Below are 15,887 nucleotides of genomic sequence, written 5' to 3'. Positions count from 1 at the left end.
ATCAAGTATTTCAAAGACCCAAAAAGATACTGTTGGGCTTTTGGGACAACTGCTGTGCAGACAGAAGAAACTAGACCTTGCCTGGTCTCTAAGAAGACCTTTCTGCTGTGGAACTGCTGAGGATTGAAGAACAACAGGTTCCAATTGCTACTGCAACAGTGCATCATCAGCAATACTGCACCAACTGAAATTCCGTGATTCCTATCCATAAGATGATTTGTGAACTGGAGAGCCAGGAAGTGGTCAGCAAGACTCACTTGACCTTTAATAGTCCTATATGTCCAGTGCCTAAGTCCAATGGAGACTGACAGTAGACTACTGTGGCCTGAACAAAGTCACACCACCACTAAGTGCTGCTGTGCTGGACATGCTCAAACTTCAGTATGAGCTCGAGTCCAAGGCAGCAAAGTAGTGCCACCATCTATCAGCGCTCATCCTCACATGGGACACCAATTGTTGGCATCAGTGCTTGGCACTAATCGACGGTGGATGGAAACTGACTGTTACAGCCAGTTTATTATCCTACTATAAAACTTCCACACCTTTTCTCTGTGAGTTCCCACGGGCAGCACCTCACAACACTGACTCCTTCTCTCTTCCTTCTGCACAACCACCTAACCCCTTCTGTCCCTCAGCATGACCCTTCCTCCTCACAGCACAACCAGCAAACTCCAACTCCACTCTCAACTAGCTAACCCACTCTTTTACAACACCCATCCTTATTGGACATAGCTGTGACCTCTTAAGGGCAAGAGTGCTCCCACTCTTTGGTAATTAGTACAGCTGCAAGTCATCAGGGGCAAGATTGCCTTCAGCATTATCTCTATTCTTTTACAATCCATTCTCCCACAACCATTGATATTGCTAATGCATTTTTCTCCATTCCTTTAGCAGCAGAGTACAGGCCACAGTTTGCTTTCATCTGGAAGGGCATGCAGTACACCTGGAATCTACTGACCCAGGTATAGAAACACAGTCCCACTATTTGCCATGAACTAATCCAGGCTGCACTGGAAAAGGGTGAGGCTCCAGAACACTTGCAGTACATTGATGATGACATCATATGGGGAAACACAGTAGAGGAAGTTTTGGAGAAAAGTATGACTGTAAGCCCTCTCTATCTTGTGACACTGAAGAAAAATTATTTCAAATGGGGCCCTGAACAACAATAGCCTTTTGAACAAATTAAACAGGAGATTGCTCATGCAATAGCCCTTGGACCAGTCAGGACAGGACACGAAGAACATGATCTGCACTGCAGCTGGGGAGAATGGTCCTTCCTGGAGCCTCTAGCACAAAGTATCAGAGGAGAATCAAGGACAACCCTTGGGGTTCTGGAGTCAGGGATACAAAGGATCCAAGGCCTGTTACACCCCAACTGCATTTAGTGAATGCCACCAGGTTAATTAACACTAGAGGCTCTACCAGTTGAGCTGGCTCTGCCCAATCAGAACCCCTGCATACAGCAAATGCAGATAAAGTCCCCATGGTATAAGAAATATGTTAGGAAAGAGTTTGTATTAGTCCTGCCTCAAGCAGAGGCAAACCCGTCTGTGGGATTCTTTTTGCTTAAAGACCAGGCTGCACTTGGTGGGTAATAAAGGAGGAGGGGAAAACACAATGTGTGCCTCAAAGGGATTTGATTTTGTGTGAGAACCCTCTGTAATATTGAATTGCCTATATAATACTGGTTGTTGAACGATACTGTGTCTTGGGGTGACTTTATGATACTGTATCCCCTATCGTCTGCTTTATGCACAGACATGGGTCCTGTAACTTCAAGCTAGGTTTGGGAGAGGAGGAGAAGCTGGGGGAATTCTTTCTGTGGTTTGTATTCAAACACACATCCTCCCCCATTCTTTCTCAGCAGAGAGAGGGAGAGTTAATTGTTTTGCTTTTAGCTAGCTTCTTTTTTGTTAGCTAAGGCAAGAAGTTTTCCCAGGACTGCATACAGCTTCTCCATTGACTTCTGGCTTCTTCTAGAACTGTTCAGCTTTGCTCTGATCTGAGAACAGACCATTGCGGGGAGCCGACAGGGAGGCCCAGGGACGCTGCATTCTGACTCTGGACCTCGGGAGGAGCCGAGACACACCTACAGAAAGACCTCTGAACCCACCAGTTTTCTCTGCAGCAAGAAGGTTTTAATATTTAACATTATTTTTTTCCCATGCCTGCATGCACTCTGTGTGTGTGTGTGTTAAATAAACTGTTTTTTTCACTTTCCTCCAAGAAATTCTTTTTGTATCAGTAGTGGGGGAGGGAGTGCTGAAACCTGCCTTCTTTAGAGGAGATGTTAATTTCAGGACAATTCCTCCAAATACCATAAACACCAGTCAAGGACAAAATGAATTCTACCCAAATCGTGAGGGATAGTCAGTGACTACTGAAATAATACCTGTTCTTGTGTATATTTTATATATATGCATATAGTTTAAAAGGTATTAATTTGAGCATGACATAGATGGTATAGACTAAGGGGTGGAATATGTTGTAGTTACAGGGACAGGAGGCAGAATCCAAATTGTGTACTCTATACCCCTTTACATCACCTTAATTGACTATCTCTAAGACCCACAGACAGAAACAGAAGGTTGGCCATTTTTGCTGCTGCACAGGCAGGAGAGGGCATGTGGGACTGGGGGTTAGGACCACATGGCTGATAGGCACCAGGAGAGGAATAGCCCATTGTACACCACCACTACCAGGGCCGCCACAGCTCCCATTGGGGGCTGCTTGCAGCTTTTGCCAGTCCCTGCCATGTGGGAACCTATTTTATTTCCTTGAGAAGAGACACCAGATCATCCAGGGGACCTCCCAGGTGGAAAAAAAGAGCTATGCTTCATGGCTGAGACTTTAAAACCCAGGGGAATGGGGGGCAGAGGAAGAGGACCACAGCCAATGGGATACAAGTGAGGGGGCGAGGGGAGGAGTAAACCTGGGACAAACCAGCACCACGGGGGGTTTTGGGGGAGGGAAAGACCACGTGATATAAGAGGGGAATCCCATGAGGATACAAACATACTATTCTGTGCAATAATACAGAACCCAGTGCAAAACAACTAAAGAACTAGTGCAATACAACAGGAACCCACATCAGCATCTTTGCGGAGTAAATCCTTTGATACCTTCCATGGGGTTTTTTGCCCCATTCCCCAATGTTTTGTCTGTCTGCAGAGGGTGTTTAACTGTGAAAATTTGTTTGGCACAGTACTTTGTTCTCCAGAGAGCCACATGGCACTTTTGGTTTTGCCCGGGGGGAGGGGGGTGGAGGGGGCAGCAGGTGTCATTTTGCTTTTGCTGGTTCTGTAGGTAAACCTTTTTCTTCTGTATTGATGTGTTGTTTGCAAGTTTCATCTAAGTAAAATTGTGACTTCTGTTTTAAACTTCTCACAGTCTTGTTTTCTTTTGTTTTTCCTCCACTGTCATGGGGGAGGGAAGGAGGGTGACAAGCAGTTTGTTGGGTTTTGGGGGTTTTGTTTATATCATTACACAGTCCAGCTAGTTTTCCACCTCACCAAATTTGTGAGGTATGCAGACCATGTCAAGTGTTTCTAAAGTCAACATATACCATTTTTCCCCTTGTTCACACAGCCAGTCATGCAGGGAGGGTGATCAGGCACAACTTATCCTTGATAAACCTGTGCTGGCTGCTCACAATCATCTTCGTGCACTTTATATTCTTAGACATGACTTCCAGGAGGATTTGTTCCTTAACTTTTCCAAGGACTGAAGCAAGGCTAACTGAGACAGAGTAAGGATCCATCCTGAACTAGGTGAAGTGTCTGGGAGAGGTGAAGGGTCTGTGGAGCTAAAGCTGAAGGAGAGACCGCGTTCCAGAGACAGCGAGGAGACAGAGAAAGAAAAACAGAAAAACCATGAGGTCAATCTGCCCCCGACCTAGGAATTCCTCCGACCTAGGAATTCCTCCGATAAAGAAGAATTAGTGCTAAGTGTCATGCAAGATGAATATGTATGAACTTATTGTGAAACTGTATGCATATGCATTTGGAAGGGGGATAAAAGGAGGTCTGAAATCTTCAGGGGTACGCATGCCCTTTTGGGGAGTCTTGCGTCCGGCGCGCGTCGTAATAAAAGCATACCGGGCTTTACAACTTTTACAAGTTGTGAGGTTTCTTCTTTTCTCCGCAAAACACTAACCAGCCTGTAGTTTCCCAGATCCTACTTCTTGAAAATTGAAATAATGTTTGGTTTTTTCCTCCCCAAGTCATCCACCAATCACCATGGCCTTTCAGAGAAGACTGAGTGGGCTCACAATAACATGAATCAATTTCCTCAGCATCCTGAGGGGCATCTCATCTGGTCCCACAGACTTGTAACTCTGCAATTGGCTTAAGTGGTCCCTAACTTAATCCTTGTCTACTGTGGGCAATATTTCACTCCTGCAGACTGTCACTAGGCTCTGGTAACTGAGAGGCCAGAAGGCAGATCTTACCAGTGAAAACTAAGAGTCCTGGTTTCAGCTGGAAAAGAGTCCATTTTCTTCATAGTAGGTAGTACAGTGTTGGGTTTTGGTTTCAGTATGAGAATAATGTTGATAACACACAGATATTTTGGCTGTTGCCCAGCAGTGCTCACCCTGAGTCAAGGACTTTGCAGTGTCTCATGCTCTGCCAGTGAGCAGGTGCACAAAAAGCTGGGAGGGAGCACAGCCAAGAGAGATGACCTGAACTGGCCAAAGGGATATTCCATAACATAGAGCTGGGAGTGGCTAATCACTGCTTGAGGACTGGCTGGGCATCCGTCAGCAGGTGGGTGAGCAAAGGTATTGTGCATCACTTGAGTTTCTTGGGGTTTATTCCCCCCCTCTCCTTTTCATTACAGTTAATTATTAAATTTTATTTCAATTATTAACCTGTTCTAATCTCAACCCACAAGTTTTAACTTTTTTTACCCCCAGTTCTCCTCCCCATCCCACTTCAGGGGGAATGAGCAAGCTGCTGTGTGGTACTGAGTTGCCAGCTGGAGTTTCCCCTTTCTCTTAATTTAAGGCTAATCTTATAGAACACTGATGATTCTTCACAGAATCACACAATATTCTAAGTTGGAAGGAACCCATAAGGATTATCAAGTCCAACTCTCAAGTGAATGGCCCATAATTAAACCATGACACTAAAGCAAAGTGGCATCTAGTATCCAATTACCTCAGCCTTTTACATGTTCATTGAGAAGAAAACCGGGCCTTTTGCTGCCCATGTAACACTTCCTGCTGTCCTCCACATCCCTCTCTAGTTGCAACTCCAGCTGATCTCAGGCTTTCCTAAATCCATCCCTGCATGTTCAGTGAGTGTTCTGGGCTCCCCACATCTCTATAAAGACTTTTGATATACTCAAGATCACCCTAGCATTACCATTGGCATCCACAGGTATGAGCAAAAAGGGATAGATGACTCTTTGCTCTTTCTGCCACTGTCAAAATCCAGGTCCCTGATAGGCAACAAGCCTCCCAAGACTGCAAGTCAGGCTAGCAGATAAGTGCATCACTCCCCCACAAGAGGTTTCCAACCACCATCATCCTCCACTTACTCTGATGAGGAATCTTTCATAATTCATTTTTTCACTAAAAATTAACATTTAAGTGAAACTATTATGCTTTTTAAAATTCGAGTACGTGTGAAAACCCATCCTCTGAAAATAAAAATCTGATCCACAACAAAAACATTATGCAGCTTCATTTTTAGTCTAATGCAGCTAGAAGATACATCACTGCCTACAGCTGGGAAAAAGCAAATTCCTAATCCTGTCAACACCAGATAGCAGCAGATCAACATACTGCAAAGAACAAATAGAAATACAATTTCATTAACCTCCAAATCATATTAGGAAGTTTCATTACAAGAAGAGAGGATTCACTTTCATTTCTAAAAAACAGAGCAATCACATAAAAAACCAAAAAACATCTATTTCTGCATGTCTAGAAACTGAAAACACATTAAGACCACTACTTAGAGCATTTTTATTTGGGGGATAATGACTCCAAAGTAGTTTCCTTAAAATAGTCACTGTGGTTTTATTCTCAACATAAATCCCTTTCAAAAGGTTTAGTATGGGATCCCAAATTTAGTAACTGACTAACTGAACAAAAAATATACACCAAGTTTTAAAAATTAAAACATGAAACTCGAAATAAAAAAGGCGTTTTTCTTAAATTTAAGTGATTCTATGCTACAGAGATATTCCTTTATTTGCTGAACTAGCTTTCTGAAAATACAAACTTTATTATACCATTATATTGAAATATACAATGGAACATTTTAGTTAATAAATAATTGCATCAAAACACATGTATCCCACTCCATAAATTGAGACACAAGCAAAGAGGACATCAAAATCCAGGTCTCATTATTCCTAATTGTATACTCAGACTCCAAGGTACAACTACAAAAAGAAAAGGCACAAAATAGTATAATATTATTTATTATTATTTTAACAGATTGAGGGGTCAACAATAGTAATACAAGTTTGACAAATCTAGACCAAGACAATTATGATTTCAGTGACCTGTCTATTAGAAAAGCTTACAAAATTATTGATAATTAGGAAATTTAAAATATAGCTAGAAATCAAGAAACAGCTACTCTGTCAATTATGCTTTTTATATAATGCAGTCACATTTTTAAAAATCACAATTATCTAAGATTCCCCTTGATCTTTAAGTCAGTATATTTTAGTCTCATTCACTTATCATAGAAGCAAGATTTTTAAAATCCAATATTTAGCTAACAACTGAGATACAAGTTAGCAGTTTGGACTTAAAAATCTGCTAGGTAGCAAAATAAGACCAAGTAGTTCTGATAAGTAACAGGAGAGAATATAGATATGATTGAGGTTCGCAACTGAGCAATATGGTAAAAATTGCCTATAGAAGCTAGGATATGAAAACAACATTCCAGAGATCACAATAATGTCATAAAACAGGAAAAGCATGTGTCTCTGATCTGCATATAAAAGCTAAGAAGAAAAACAATGCTCTAAGTTAGTTCAAAAGAAAGGTCCAGTGTTCTCTTGCTGCAAGCATAGTATGTTTGTACATGTATTGACCACTAGGAAGTAGAAAGGAAATCAGAGGCTTGGGAAGAAAACCTAGATAATAAAAGGAGGGTAACACGCTAAAAATATAGAAAAAACCCACGAGGTAACAGTATAGAAGTATCTCAAGAAAAGAGATATGACGGCTGAAACACTGAAGAGCAAACAGTTCCAACTTTAAATTTAGAAAAGTTAGTCTATAAGCTCTTATATTGTTTTCTGTTGAGCTTAATTCAAATGCCATTGTCCAGGTTTTGGCCAAGACAGGGTTATTTTTTTTTTTTTGCAGTAGCCGGGAGGGGGTGTGGCCAGGACTCTGAGGCTTCCAAGGAGAAAGGGTTCCTTCCTTCCAGTCAAAAAAACTGTGGTGGGGTGGAAAGCTGTCAGGCATTGTTTATTGTTTTGAGCACCTGGTAAGCTCTCTCTCTTTTTTTTTTTTTATGTGAATCACTCTGTCTTTTGCATACTTTTGTTATTAGGATTGTTACTGTTCCTTTCTAATCTCTGCTGTTCCCAGTAAATTGTTCTTATCTCAACCCATGATCTTCACCTTTTGTACTTCCAATTCTCCCCTCCAGCCACCTTCAGGGGTTAGGGGGAAAATGGAGGAAGTATCAAGCAGTGGTTTTAGTGGGAGTACCATTCCTAAACCATGACAGCCATTCAAAAGACTCGTTTTTTGCTCAGTAGATTTATGAGCAATCTGAAATCGTCAAATGCCTGTGAGGAAATGCTCACCCTCACAAGAAATGGACCTCCAGTAGTTAGCACCTTCTTTAAAAACATGAGATGCACATAAAATGTGACTCACAGTCCAAATGGAAACCAGTAACAAGTGGTGTCCCTCGGGGATCTTTATTGGGACCAATATTGTTTAATATCTTCATTGATAACATTGACACTGGGACTGAGTGCACCCTCAGCAAGTTTACAGATGACACTAAGCTGTGGTGCAGTTGATTCCCTAGCAGGAAGGGATGCCATCCAGAGGGACCTTGAGAGGCTTGATGAGTTCGCCTATGGAATCCTCATGAAGTCCAAAAAGGCCAAATGCAAGGTCCTGCACCTGGGTCAGGGCAACTCCCAGGATCAATACAGGCTGGGAAATAAATGGATCAAGAGCAGTACTGCAGAGGAGTTGAGGGTACTAGTGGATAAAAAATTGGACATGAACTAGTAGCATGTGCTTGCAGCTCAAAAAGCCAACTGTATCCTGGGCTGCATCAAAAGAAGCCTGGCCAGTGGGTTAAAGGAAATGATTCTCCCCCTCTTCTCCTGTGAGACCCCACCTGGAGTACTTTGTCCAGCTCTGGGGTTCCCAGTAAACGACAGACATGCACCTATTAGATGAGGTCCAAGAGGGCCACAAAAGTGTTCAGAGGGCTGAAACACCTCTCCTATGAAGAAAGGTTGAGAGACTTTACCATGGTCTTTCAACAGTTAAAGGGGACTTGTAAGAGACACTTTCACCAAGGCCTGTAGTGACCAAAAAAGGAGCAAGTTTGAACTGAAACAGGTGGTGAGACACTGGAACAGGTTGCCCAGTGAAGTTGGAAGGTTGCTCCATCCTTGGAAGTGTTCAGGGTCAGACTGGATGAAGCTTCGAGCAGCCTGATCTAGTGAAAGATGTCTCTGCCTATGGCAGGGGGGTTGGACTATGTGATCTTTAAGTTTAAAGACCCTTTCCAACCCAAAGTATTCTGTGGTTTGATGCTGCACATAAGATGGTCTCACCCATGCGCTGTATTCTCACGTTTCAAGAATACATAACAGAAACATACAACTCTATTACCCTACTGTTTTAACACATCAAGACAGCACAGTTCTCTAGCCTAAGAAATTATGCATACACAGACACAAGCTCGATATTCCATCAATTAATTTCAGAGCAATTTTTAAGAAGGTAGCATTTGGGGAGGCACTCTAGCCTATAGAGTAAGTCTACCTGTAACACAGAACTTGCATATACCTAGTACTACTTTAAAGAAACTTTTCAGCATCTTAGCCCATGCTGGCTCCTGCAGGAGATCCTAAGCATTAATTGTTTTCCTCCTATGTACTGCCACACACACCATAGCAGTAACCACCTTACAGCATCAGTAATGTTGCTTTGCAGAACACTCATTCAGAAATAGCTCAGTGTTATGAACAAAAATTCGGTTAATATTTTTTTGTGAGAAAGAGTTACAGGGAGGCAGGCAGATCTCTGTCCCTGCCAGGGTTCTGCGTGCTTTGTTATTGTAATCACGGGTCATTGTAGCTTATCGCCACTTTTGTATTAGTAAAAGCCCTGGCTAGGGTGAGGTAATGGCCCTTCCCCGAGGCTAAGGTGTTCTCTTCCCAGCATAGGGAAGACACCTGAGAGGGTGGGGGGGGTTATGCAAAGTGACTCCAAGACCAGCATGCTTTTTGGGACCCCGACTCCAAAGGCACAGAGAAAACCCCAAAAAACAACGAGCCAAATAAGAATTGAGAGACTAAAGTGATGTCTGGACATGAGGAGCCGAGTGCTGAGCCTGCAGAGATGCTGAACACCTTCGGAGCCCCTCTCACCCTGAGCAGAGAGTCGTCCCGACGCCGGGACCGGGCAGGACAGAGCCACGGAAACCAACATCTGACGGGGACACCACGCCCTAAAGGCTCCCACGAGGACCGGATCCCCCGGCTCTGCCCCTGATGGACAGAGCTGCGCATATCCTCCTCCTCTGAGTCGCCCTGGGAGAGATGACGGGGACTGCAGCCCTGCCGAGCCGCCCAATCCTGAGCTGATCACTTTTAATAAAGGCATTAAGAAGGAGAAGAAGTCTCCTGGCCCTGTTTATTTCACTCAGCACCTCATACCAGCCTCCTGACAACACAAACAAATGCTCAAAACTTTTTAAATCCTGCATTAGCCTATTAAAGAGGGGTATGATGTCCTGATTTTGCATGGGAGGCATTCACAGAAGTGATGCAAAGTATGGTATAGCAAAGGTCCTAGTGTAGCAGTTGGAATATTGACCACAGAAGGTATTTTACAAAAATAGCTCAAATCTTTTCAAGTTAGAGCTAACAAACAGATCTGCTTTTCTTCTGCACCATTTGCAGAGGCGTTAGAACAACCACAGGTAGAAAACAAAAGGATTCCCAACCCTACTGCTATATACAACTTCTCTAAACTCCTGAACTTTTTTTTTTGAACTATATAAATCTAATGATTCAAAGGTATTAAGCCTCATTTGAGCCAAAAGAAACTAAAGCAGCATAGACTGCTATAACTGCATGATACAGCTAAGACTCAGGTCCTTACTGTCACAAGAAAAAAAGAATGCAGGCAGCTTCTTGCAGTTTATAGAGGTTTAACACATTATTTTACACAGTTAAAAAAAAAATCAATTTTTTCAAAAGCATTACTAACAAAGAGCATTTGAGGAAAGGGAACAATGTGTTGGGAGCAAGGTTAACATGAAATTCAATACAAGCATCACAAGCAGAAGCCATTAGCTGCTGATCTGATACAGTTATTCAGAAAACATCCATCATAGCACCCCCCAATGAAGTACTGGGTTCTGTATCTCCAACCAATTATTATTTCAAACTGCTGTGTTGGGGATTTGTAATTCCTGAATAGACTGTCATATTTTTACATATGATTCTCAACAATCTTCTCAGAGATTAGCTCCTTATTCAGCTTTCTTGTCACACTGCTTAAATCATTCCTGCTTCCAGAATACAAGAAACAAAAAGAGTAACTCTCACACCATTACATAGTAAAAAACCCACCCATATATGTGAAAACACCATTTAAATACAATCTCTTCAATATGATGCCATGCACTAAGTCTAATAATTCGTGCTCTGCAGATCCCATTCCTTCAGGCAGCTATCTGAAATATCTATAGCAACACCTACCAATACTAGTTTGGCCCATGAGGGTCACAGAACTACTTTAAGAACAGCCTTTACTTATAAGGCACCTATGATAAAGTCAAGTCAGTTTGCAGAAGTGAAAGCTATCCAACTAGCCCTAGAGATTGCTGAGAGAGAAAAAGTGGCCTGCACTCTATACTGACTCCTGGATGGTGGCTAATGCCCTATGGGGGTCGCTACAGAAATGGAAGAACAGCAATTAGCAACAGAGAGGCAAACCCATCTGGGCTGCTGCATTGCAGCAGGACATCACTGCACAGGTAGAAAATATGACTCTGAAGGTATGTCATGTAGATGCTCACATGCTCAAAAGTCATGCCACTGAAGAACATCAAAACAATGAACAGGTAGATTAGGCTGCCAAGATTGAAATAGCTCGGGTAGACTTGGACTGGGAATGGAAGTATGAGCTATTTATAGCCCAATGGACCCATGAAAGATCAGGGCATCTAGGAAGGGATGCAACATACAGATGGGCTTGTGATCAAGGGGTGGACCTGACCATGGAGGCCATCACACAGATTATTCATGAATATGAAATGTGCTGCAATCAAGCAAGCCACAAAGAAAGAACAAATCTAATCACTTGAATAAAACCCTCAAGGTACTTTGACATCTTCAAAAAGGGCTCCAACCTTGAGCCAAAGACTGTAAAAGGTACGAGTCAAGCAAGTGCTTGTACTCACTTCTGAACTCTCAGAAATACTTTTTTTCTGTAATGTCTCATCTGGTCCTCCCCTACATACAAGATTCTCCTTCCCTTTACACCCTTAACAAGGCAGAGCACAACAAAGATAATATGTGGCTATTTAATTTCACAGTGCATGTGCTCAAAAAGGGCTGAAGAAGGTTTCTCTGCACAATCTAGTTCTGGCACATCCCAAATCCTAAGTACTCAACTTGACAACCATGCTGTTCTGAACAGCTTCTTGAATGCAGTAACATTTTTCCTATCTCACCAATAAACACAGTAGCAGTAAAAACAAGCATGATTCTCTAGACTGATACCCCACAACCTTTCCCGAGTTGATACCAGTGAACACTAAAGTACACAAAAACTTAGTTTTTCCATATTGCTTTTCCTCTCAACACAAGTTAATTTCGCTCACCTTGTGTCACTCATAATTGAGAATTAGCTCTTTCTAAGGTTTCTTGGAAGACCTTCTAATCACTCCAGCTCAAATAACTCCTATTTGCAAACATTTCTATCTCACTTCCTCACATCCTCCACTCTCTGGATAATTTCTCCAGTTCTATACCCATTCCACTTTTGAAGGTATGCAGCAGTCAATGGCAAAAGGTCACCAGTTAAATTTATTCTCTCTTTTCCTGTCTCCCAACCAACTTCTTATCACAACAGGACTTAATTTCTCTCCACAAAGTAAAGAAAGCACCAAGAGACCCTGATTAAAAGTAAGCTTATACCTCCATCAGATACTTATTTAAGAGGCCTGAGACATTGGAATTACAAGTTCTCCAGCATTTATTTTCTCAAACACACCCTTCCCCATCACAAAACTGATTCTGGCAAAACCAAGCCATTTTGACAAAAAAACACAGAGCGGTGATAAAATTTATTAACACATCTGAAGCTCACTTTTCTCTTATACCTTATCCTTGCAGATTGAGAACTTTGAGCCAACCATAGACTCTATATCAAGGCAACTTATCCTAACCTTATAACTAATATAGAATTAAGAATGTGTTAAATGAGGAATAAAAGAAAAACATTAAGAAAACTCAAGACAACCAGGTTCCTATAAAATCTATCACAAAAGTACAACTGTTGCTGCAGCTTTATCTTTTCAGCTTTGATGAGGTTTTTCCTTCCTAATATAGGATATTTATGTCAACAATATAACATTGCCATCAACGGTTTATTAGAAGATAACTATTTTCATTTTTAAAAATCTGCAACTTCAAAGGACACCAATTTATCCATTTTCAGTTTTCTACAAAACCATGCTTAACATTATTTCCATATTTAAATTTCTGCTGATAAGACTAAGAAAAAAATTATTCTCTGACCTGAAAACAAAACATACACCAGAAAAAACAGAATCAAAACATAACCTCTACCAATCATGAACACATTTTTAAAAATTGTCTTTTAATAAAACATCGCAACACATCATACTGTCTTTGTGGCTTTAACCAGTGTAATCTAACAAGCCCGCATCCTACTACCCTGCTTTAAATCGCATACCATGGATATCTATCACAGCAGCAGTTTACAGAGTACTTGTTCCAACAAAGCCACAAAACCTTTTTATTAAACCTTATTTTGCTTCTTGTTGTTCACATTTGCCTCATTATCTGCATTATTATACACTCTTTGGAAAAAAAAAAACAAAAAAAAACCAACAGCATAAAAAAAAAAAACCAAACAAAACCACCAACACCACACTCACACCACCAAAAACAAAGAACACACACAATACACCACATCATCATCAGAAAAGAAACAAGAGGATTTAGTACCTTTACTAGAAAAAAGGGTTAGTAGATTTAGGCAAGTCTGGTCTTAGGCAAGCACGCACACTAACAAAATGCTCTAGCTATACGCCAAATAGCCATCATACCAATCCTCTATCTAGAAGCCAGTATTACTCCCAAAAATTGAAGTCTTCCAGCACATTGGTTTTAAAACATCAAGATTAAATAAAGATAGCTCAATTCCTTTTAAAAAATTATTCTTACAGCTCTAGGAGAATCAAAATTATGTATGGAGACAGGTGCTAAATTTAGTTCCTAACAGAGGGGAAAATTATCCTTTCAAAATATAAAGCAGAACTTCTACATAATATTTTTATTAGTGCAATTACCAGTAAAAAGGGGTAGAAAACCAAGCAAATTTATTTATACATAACTGCTCTACATAAATTCCTTTCTTTCATTTTTCTCTCCATTCACCTCACTTTTTTTATCAATCCTTAACTATCCCCTTTTATATACCCATAGCAAAAGAAAACCCCAAAAAAACCCCAAACAAAAATACCAAAACAAAACAATGAAAAATCCACCAAAACAAGAACAAACATACAAAACACTTAGATGATGACCTCTACAAAAGCTGCTACTAGATTGGCATGCTTCCTCTTTTTAAATAAAAAACTTGAAAAGAATATATTACTTCTCAACCTGACAAAGCTACCAAAATACAAACTACACTTGAACAAGGCAAACTTTCTCCCAACACAACAGCCAATTAGCTGCATAAATTCCTTCTACACCTACCGTGTAATCCCCTCCCCCATCTTCATTATACCCAAGTAGACCACACCCCAATCCACTTCTGGATGCCAGGCCACCCTTCTTGCATCACCTCCCTCCAAGCACTGCTCTCCCGAGCCTTAAACCCTACAATCCCTTTTTCTCCTCCTCCATACCCTAAGAAACCTGGGGGTACTTCCCCTCATAGGGAGCATATCATACCAAGCCCACCTCCTCTTCTTCTGCACTCCTCCCTTCACATCATGCTATTCAGAACTCCCAGGGCACATCAGCAAGCCACTCTGATACCCACCCCCACACACACCTTCCTCCTTTCCCCCAAAACAGATTCCTTCAGGCCCACCTCTCAGGCTCATCTTTCAAACACTTAAGTAAGAGAAGTGAAAATAAACAGCTCTTCTGTCTCCTACCCTCTATTATCTGCCTCGGACACACTCCTTGTCCGGGGCCAGGCAAGGCCCGAGTCGAGGGCTAGTGAGGAGTGGCAGAGACCAGGCTCACTTCAAGTTGCAGTAGGCCCTTCAACCTCAGCAAGCGCAGGCCTGGCGTGCGTGCTTAGTGGCGACAGAAAAAGGACTCAGAGGCTACACATAAACTACACAACCATGGCCTCCCCTCCCGCAACACTACAAAGCAAGGCTTGGCCGCCGCCTTCCTCCTCCCACCATGGCCACTTTTCGCGACCAATTCCACAGGCCCCGCTCTCAGCGACGGTGCCGCCATGTTGACTCGCCTCACACAGCGGCAAGCGAGGCCGTACAGAGCTCAAGGGCGTCCCCCCACCCCCACCCCCCACCGCGGTCGTGGGTCTCTCACCTTCATGTCGGGACATCCTAATGTAGAGGCTGCTGCCCAGGCCTGTCCCTAGGCTCCCGCTGAGCTGCTCAGGCGTCGCTTTAGGCCAGGTCCCTCCCGCCTTACGCACTGACCCCCAAACGCGAAACGAACAAGCAACAAAAAAGGGAAAGAAATGGATGGGGGGGGGGGGGGGGGCGTGAAGCAAAGAGGTATTTGTTTCAAGGGCCTCAGCCAGCCAGCCGGCCGGCCGGCCTGTGTCTCTCCACCTCCCCCTCTCTCTTCCTCCCTCCTTCCGGGGGGGGGCGGATCCACCAGCAGTGACTTCCCAGGCGCCACGATACAGTGAATCCGTAGGCCCCTCTTCCTCTTCCGCTGCTTTAATTCACACTCCGTTTCCTGAGTTCCCACCTCTATTCCCTCTTCTGTTGTTACTGTAAAAACACTGACTACTCGCATACCTCAGCTCTTTCCTGCCCTAAGATCAAGGTCTCTCAGTTTCTTTCCTTCTCTACCTGTTTGTTTGGGTTTTTTAGTTCTTTCTCTCCTTTTTCTTCATTCCTTCTCTGTCCGATAGCCACTGCTACTGCAAACGGGAAGGAAGAGTAAGTACGCAGCCAATAGAAAGGAGGATCGGCACCACCCCGCGCAAAATTACGTGTAACTGGATGGGTTTCTCCCCTTCTTCCTCTAAATTAGGAGAGAGTGCTTTCTCCTGGCATTCACCAGAGACACGGCCTCCTTCACCATTTTGGACTCTGACAATTGCCCATGTGCCGCGGGAGGCAGAGAGAAGAGCCCCCCTGCTTGTCCCTGTTATCGAACACACCGCTGTAGTGGTGGGGCTGCGCCTCTGCGGGTGCACGGGTCTCTCTCGTCCCCTAGTAAAGACGTCAGAGAGC

General features: G+C 42.7%; 1 protein-coding gene across 1 annotated transcript in view; it reads right to left on the bottom strand.

Moving 5' to 3' along the window:
- Positions 1-15,173, bottom strand: part of LOC135460386 (E3 ubiquitin-protein ligase KCMF1-like) — a 145,519-nt gene extending 130,346 nt beyond the window's left edge. The window contains exon 1 of the mRNA XM_064737200.1: positions 15,007-15,173. Within this exon, the coding sequence (XP_064593270.1) occupies positions 15,007-15,022 (16 nt within the window). The 5' untranslated portion in view covers positions 15,023-15,173. The remainder of the gene's footprint in view (positions 1-15,006) is intronic.
- Between the last annotated feature and the right edge of the window lie 714 nt (positions 15,174-15,887).

Source organism: Zonotrichia leucophrys, unplaced genomic scaffold (genome assembly GCF_028769735.1).
Source record: "Zonotrichia leucophrys gambelii isolate GWCS_2022_RI unplaced genomic scaffold, RI_Zleu_2.0 Scaffold_37_701697, whole genome shotgun sequence".
Classification (NCBI taxonomy): domain Eukaryota; kingdom Metazoa; phylum Chordata; class Aves; order Passeriformes; family Passerellidae; genus Zonotrichia; species Zonotrichia leucophrys.
This window is presented reverse-complemented; position numbering and strand designations above follow the sequence as displayed.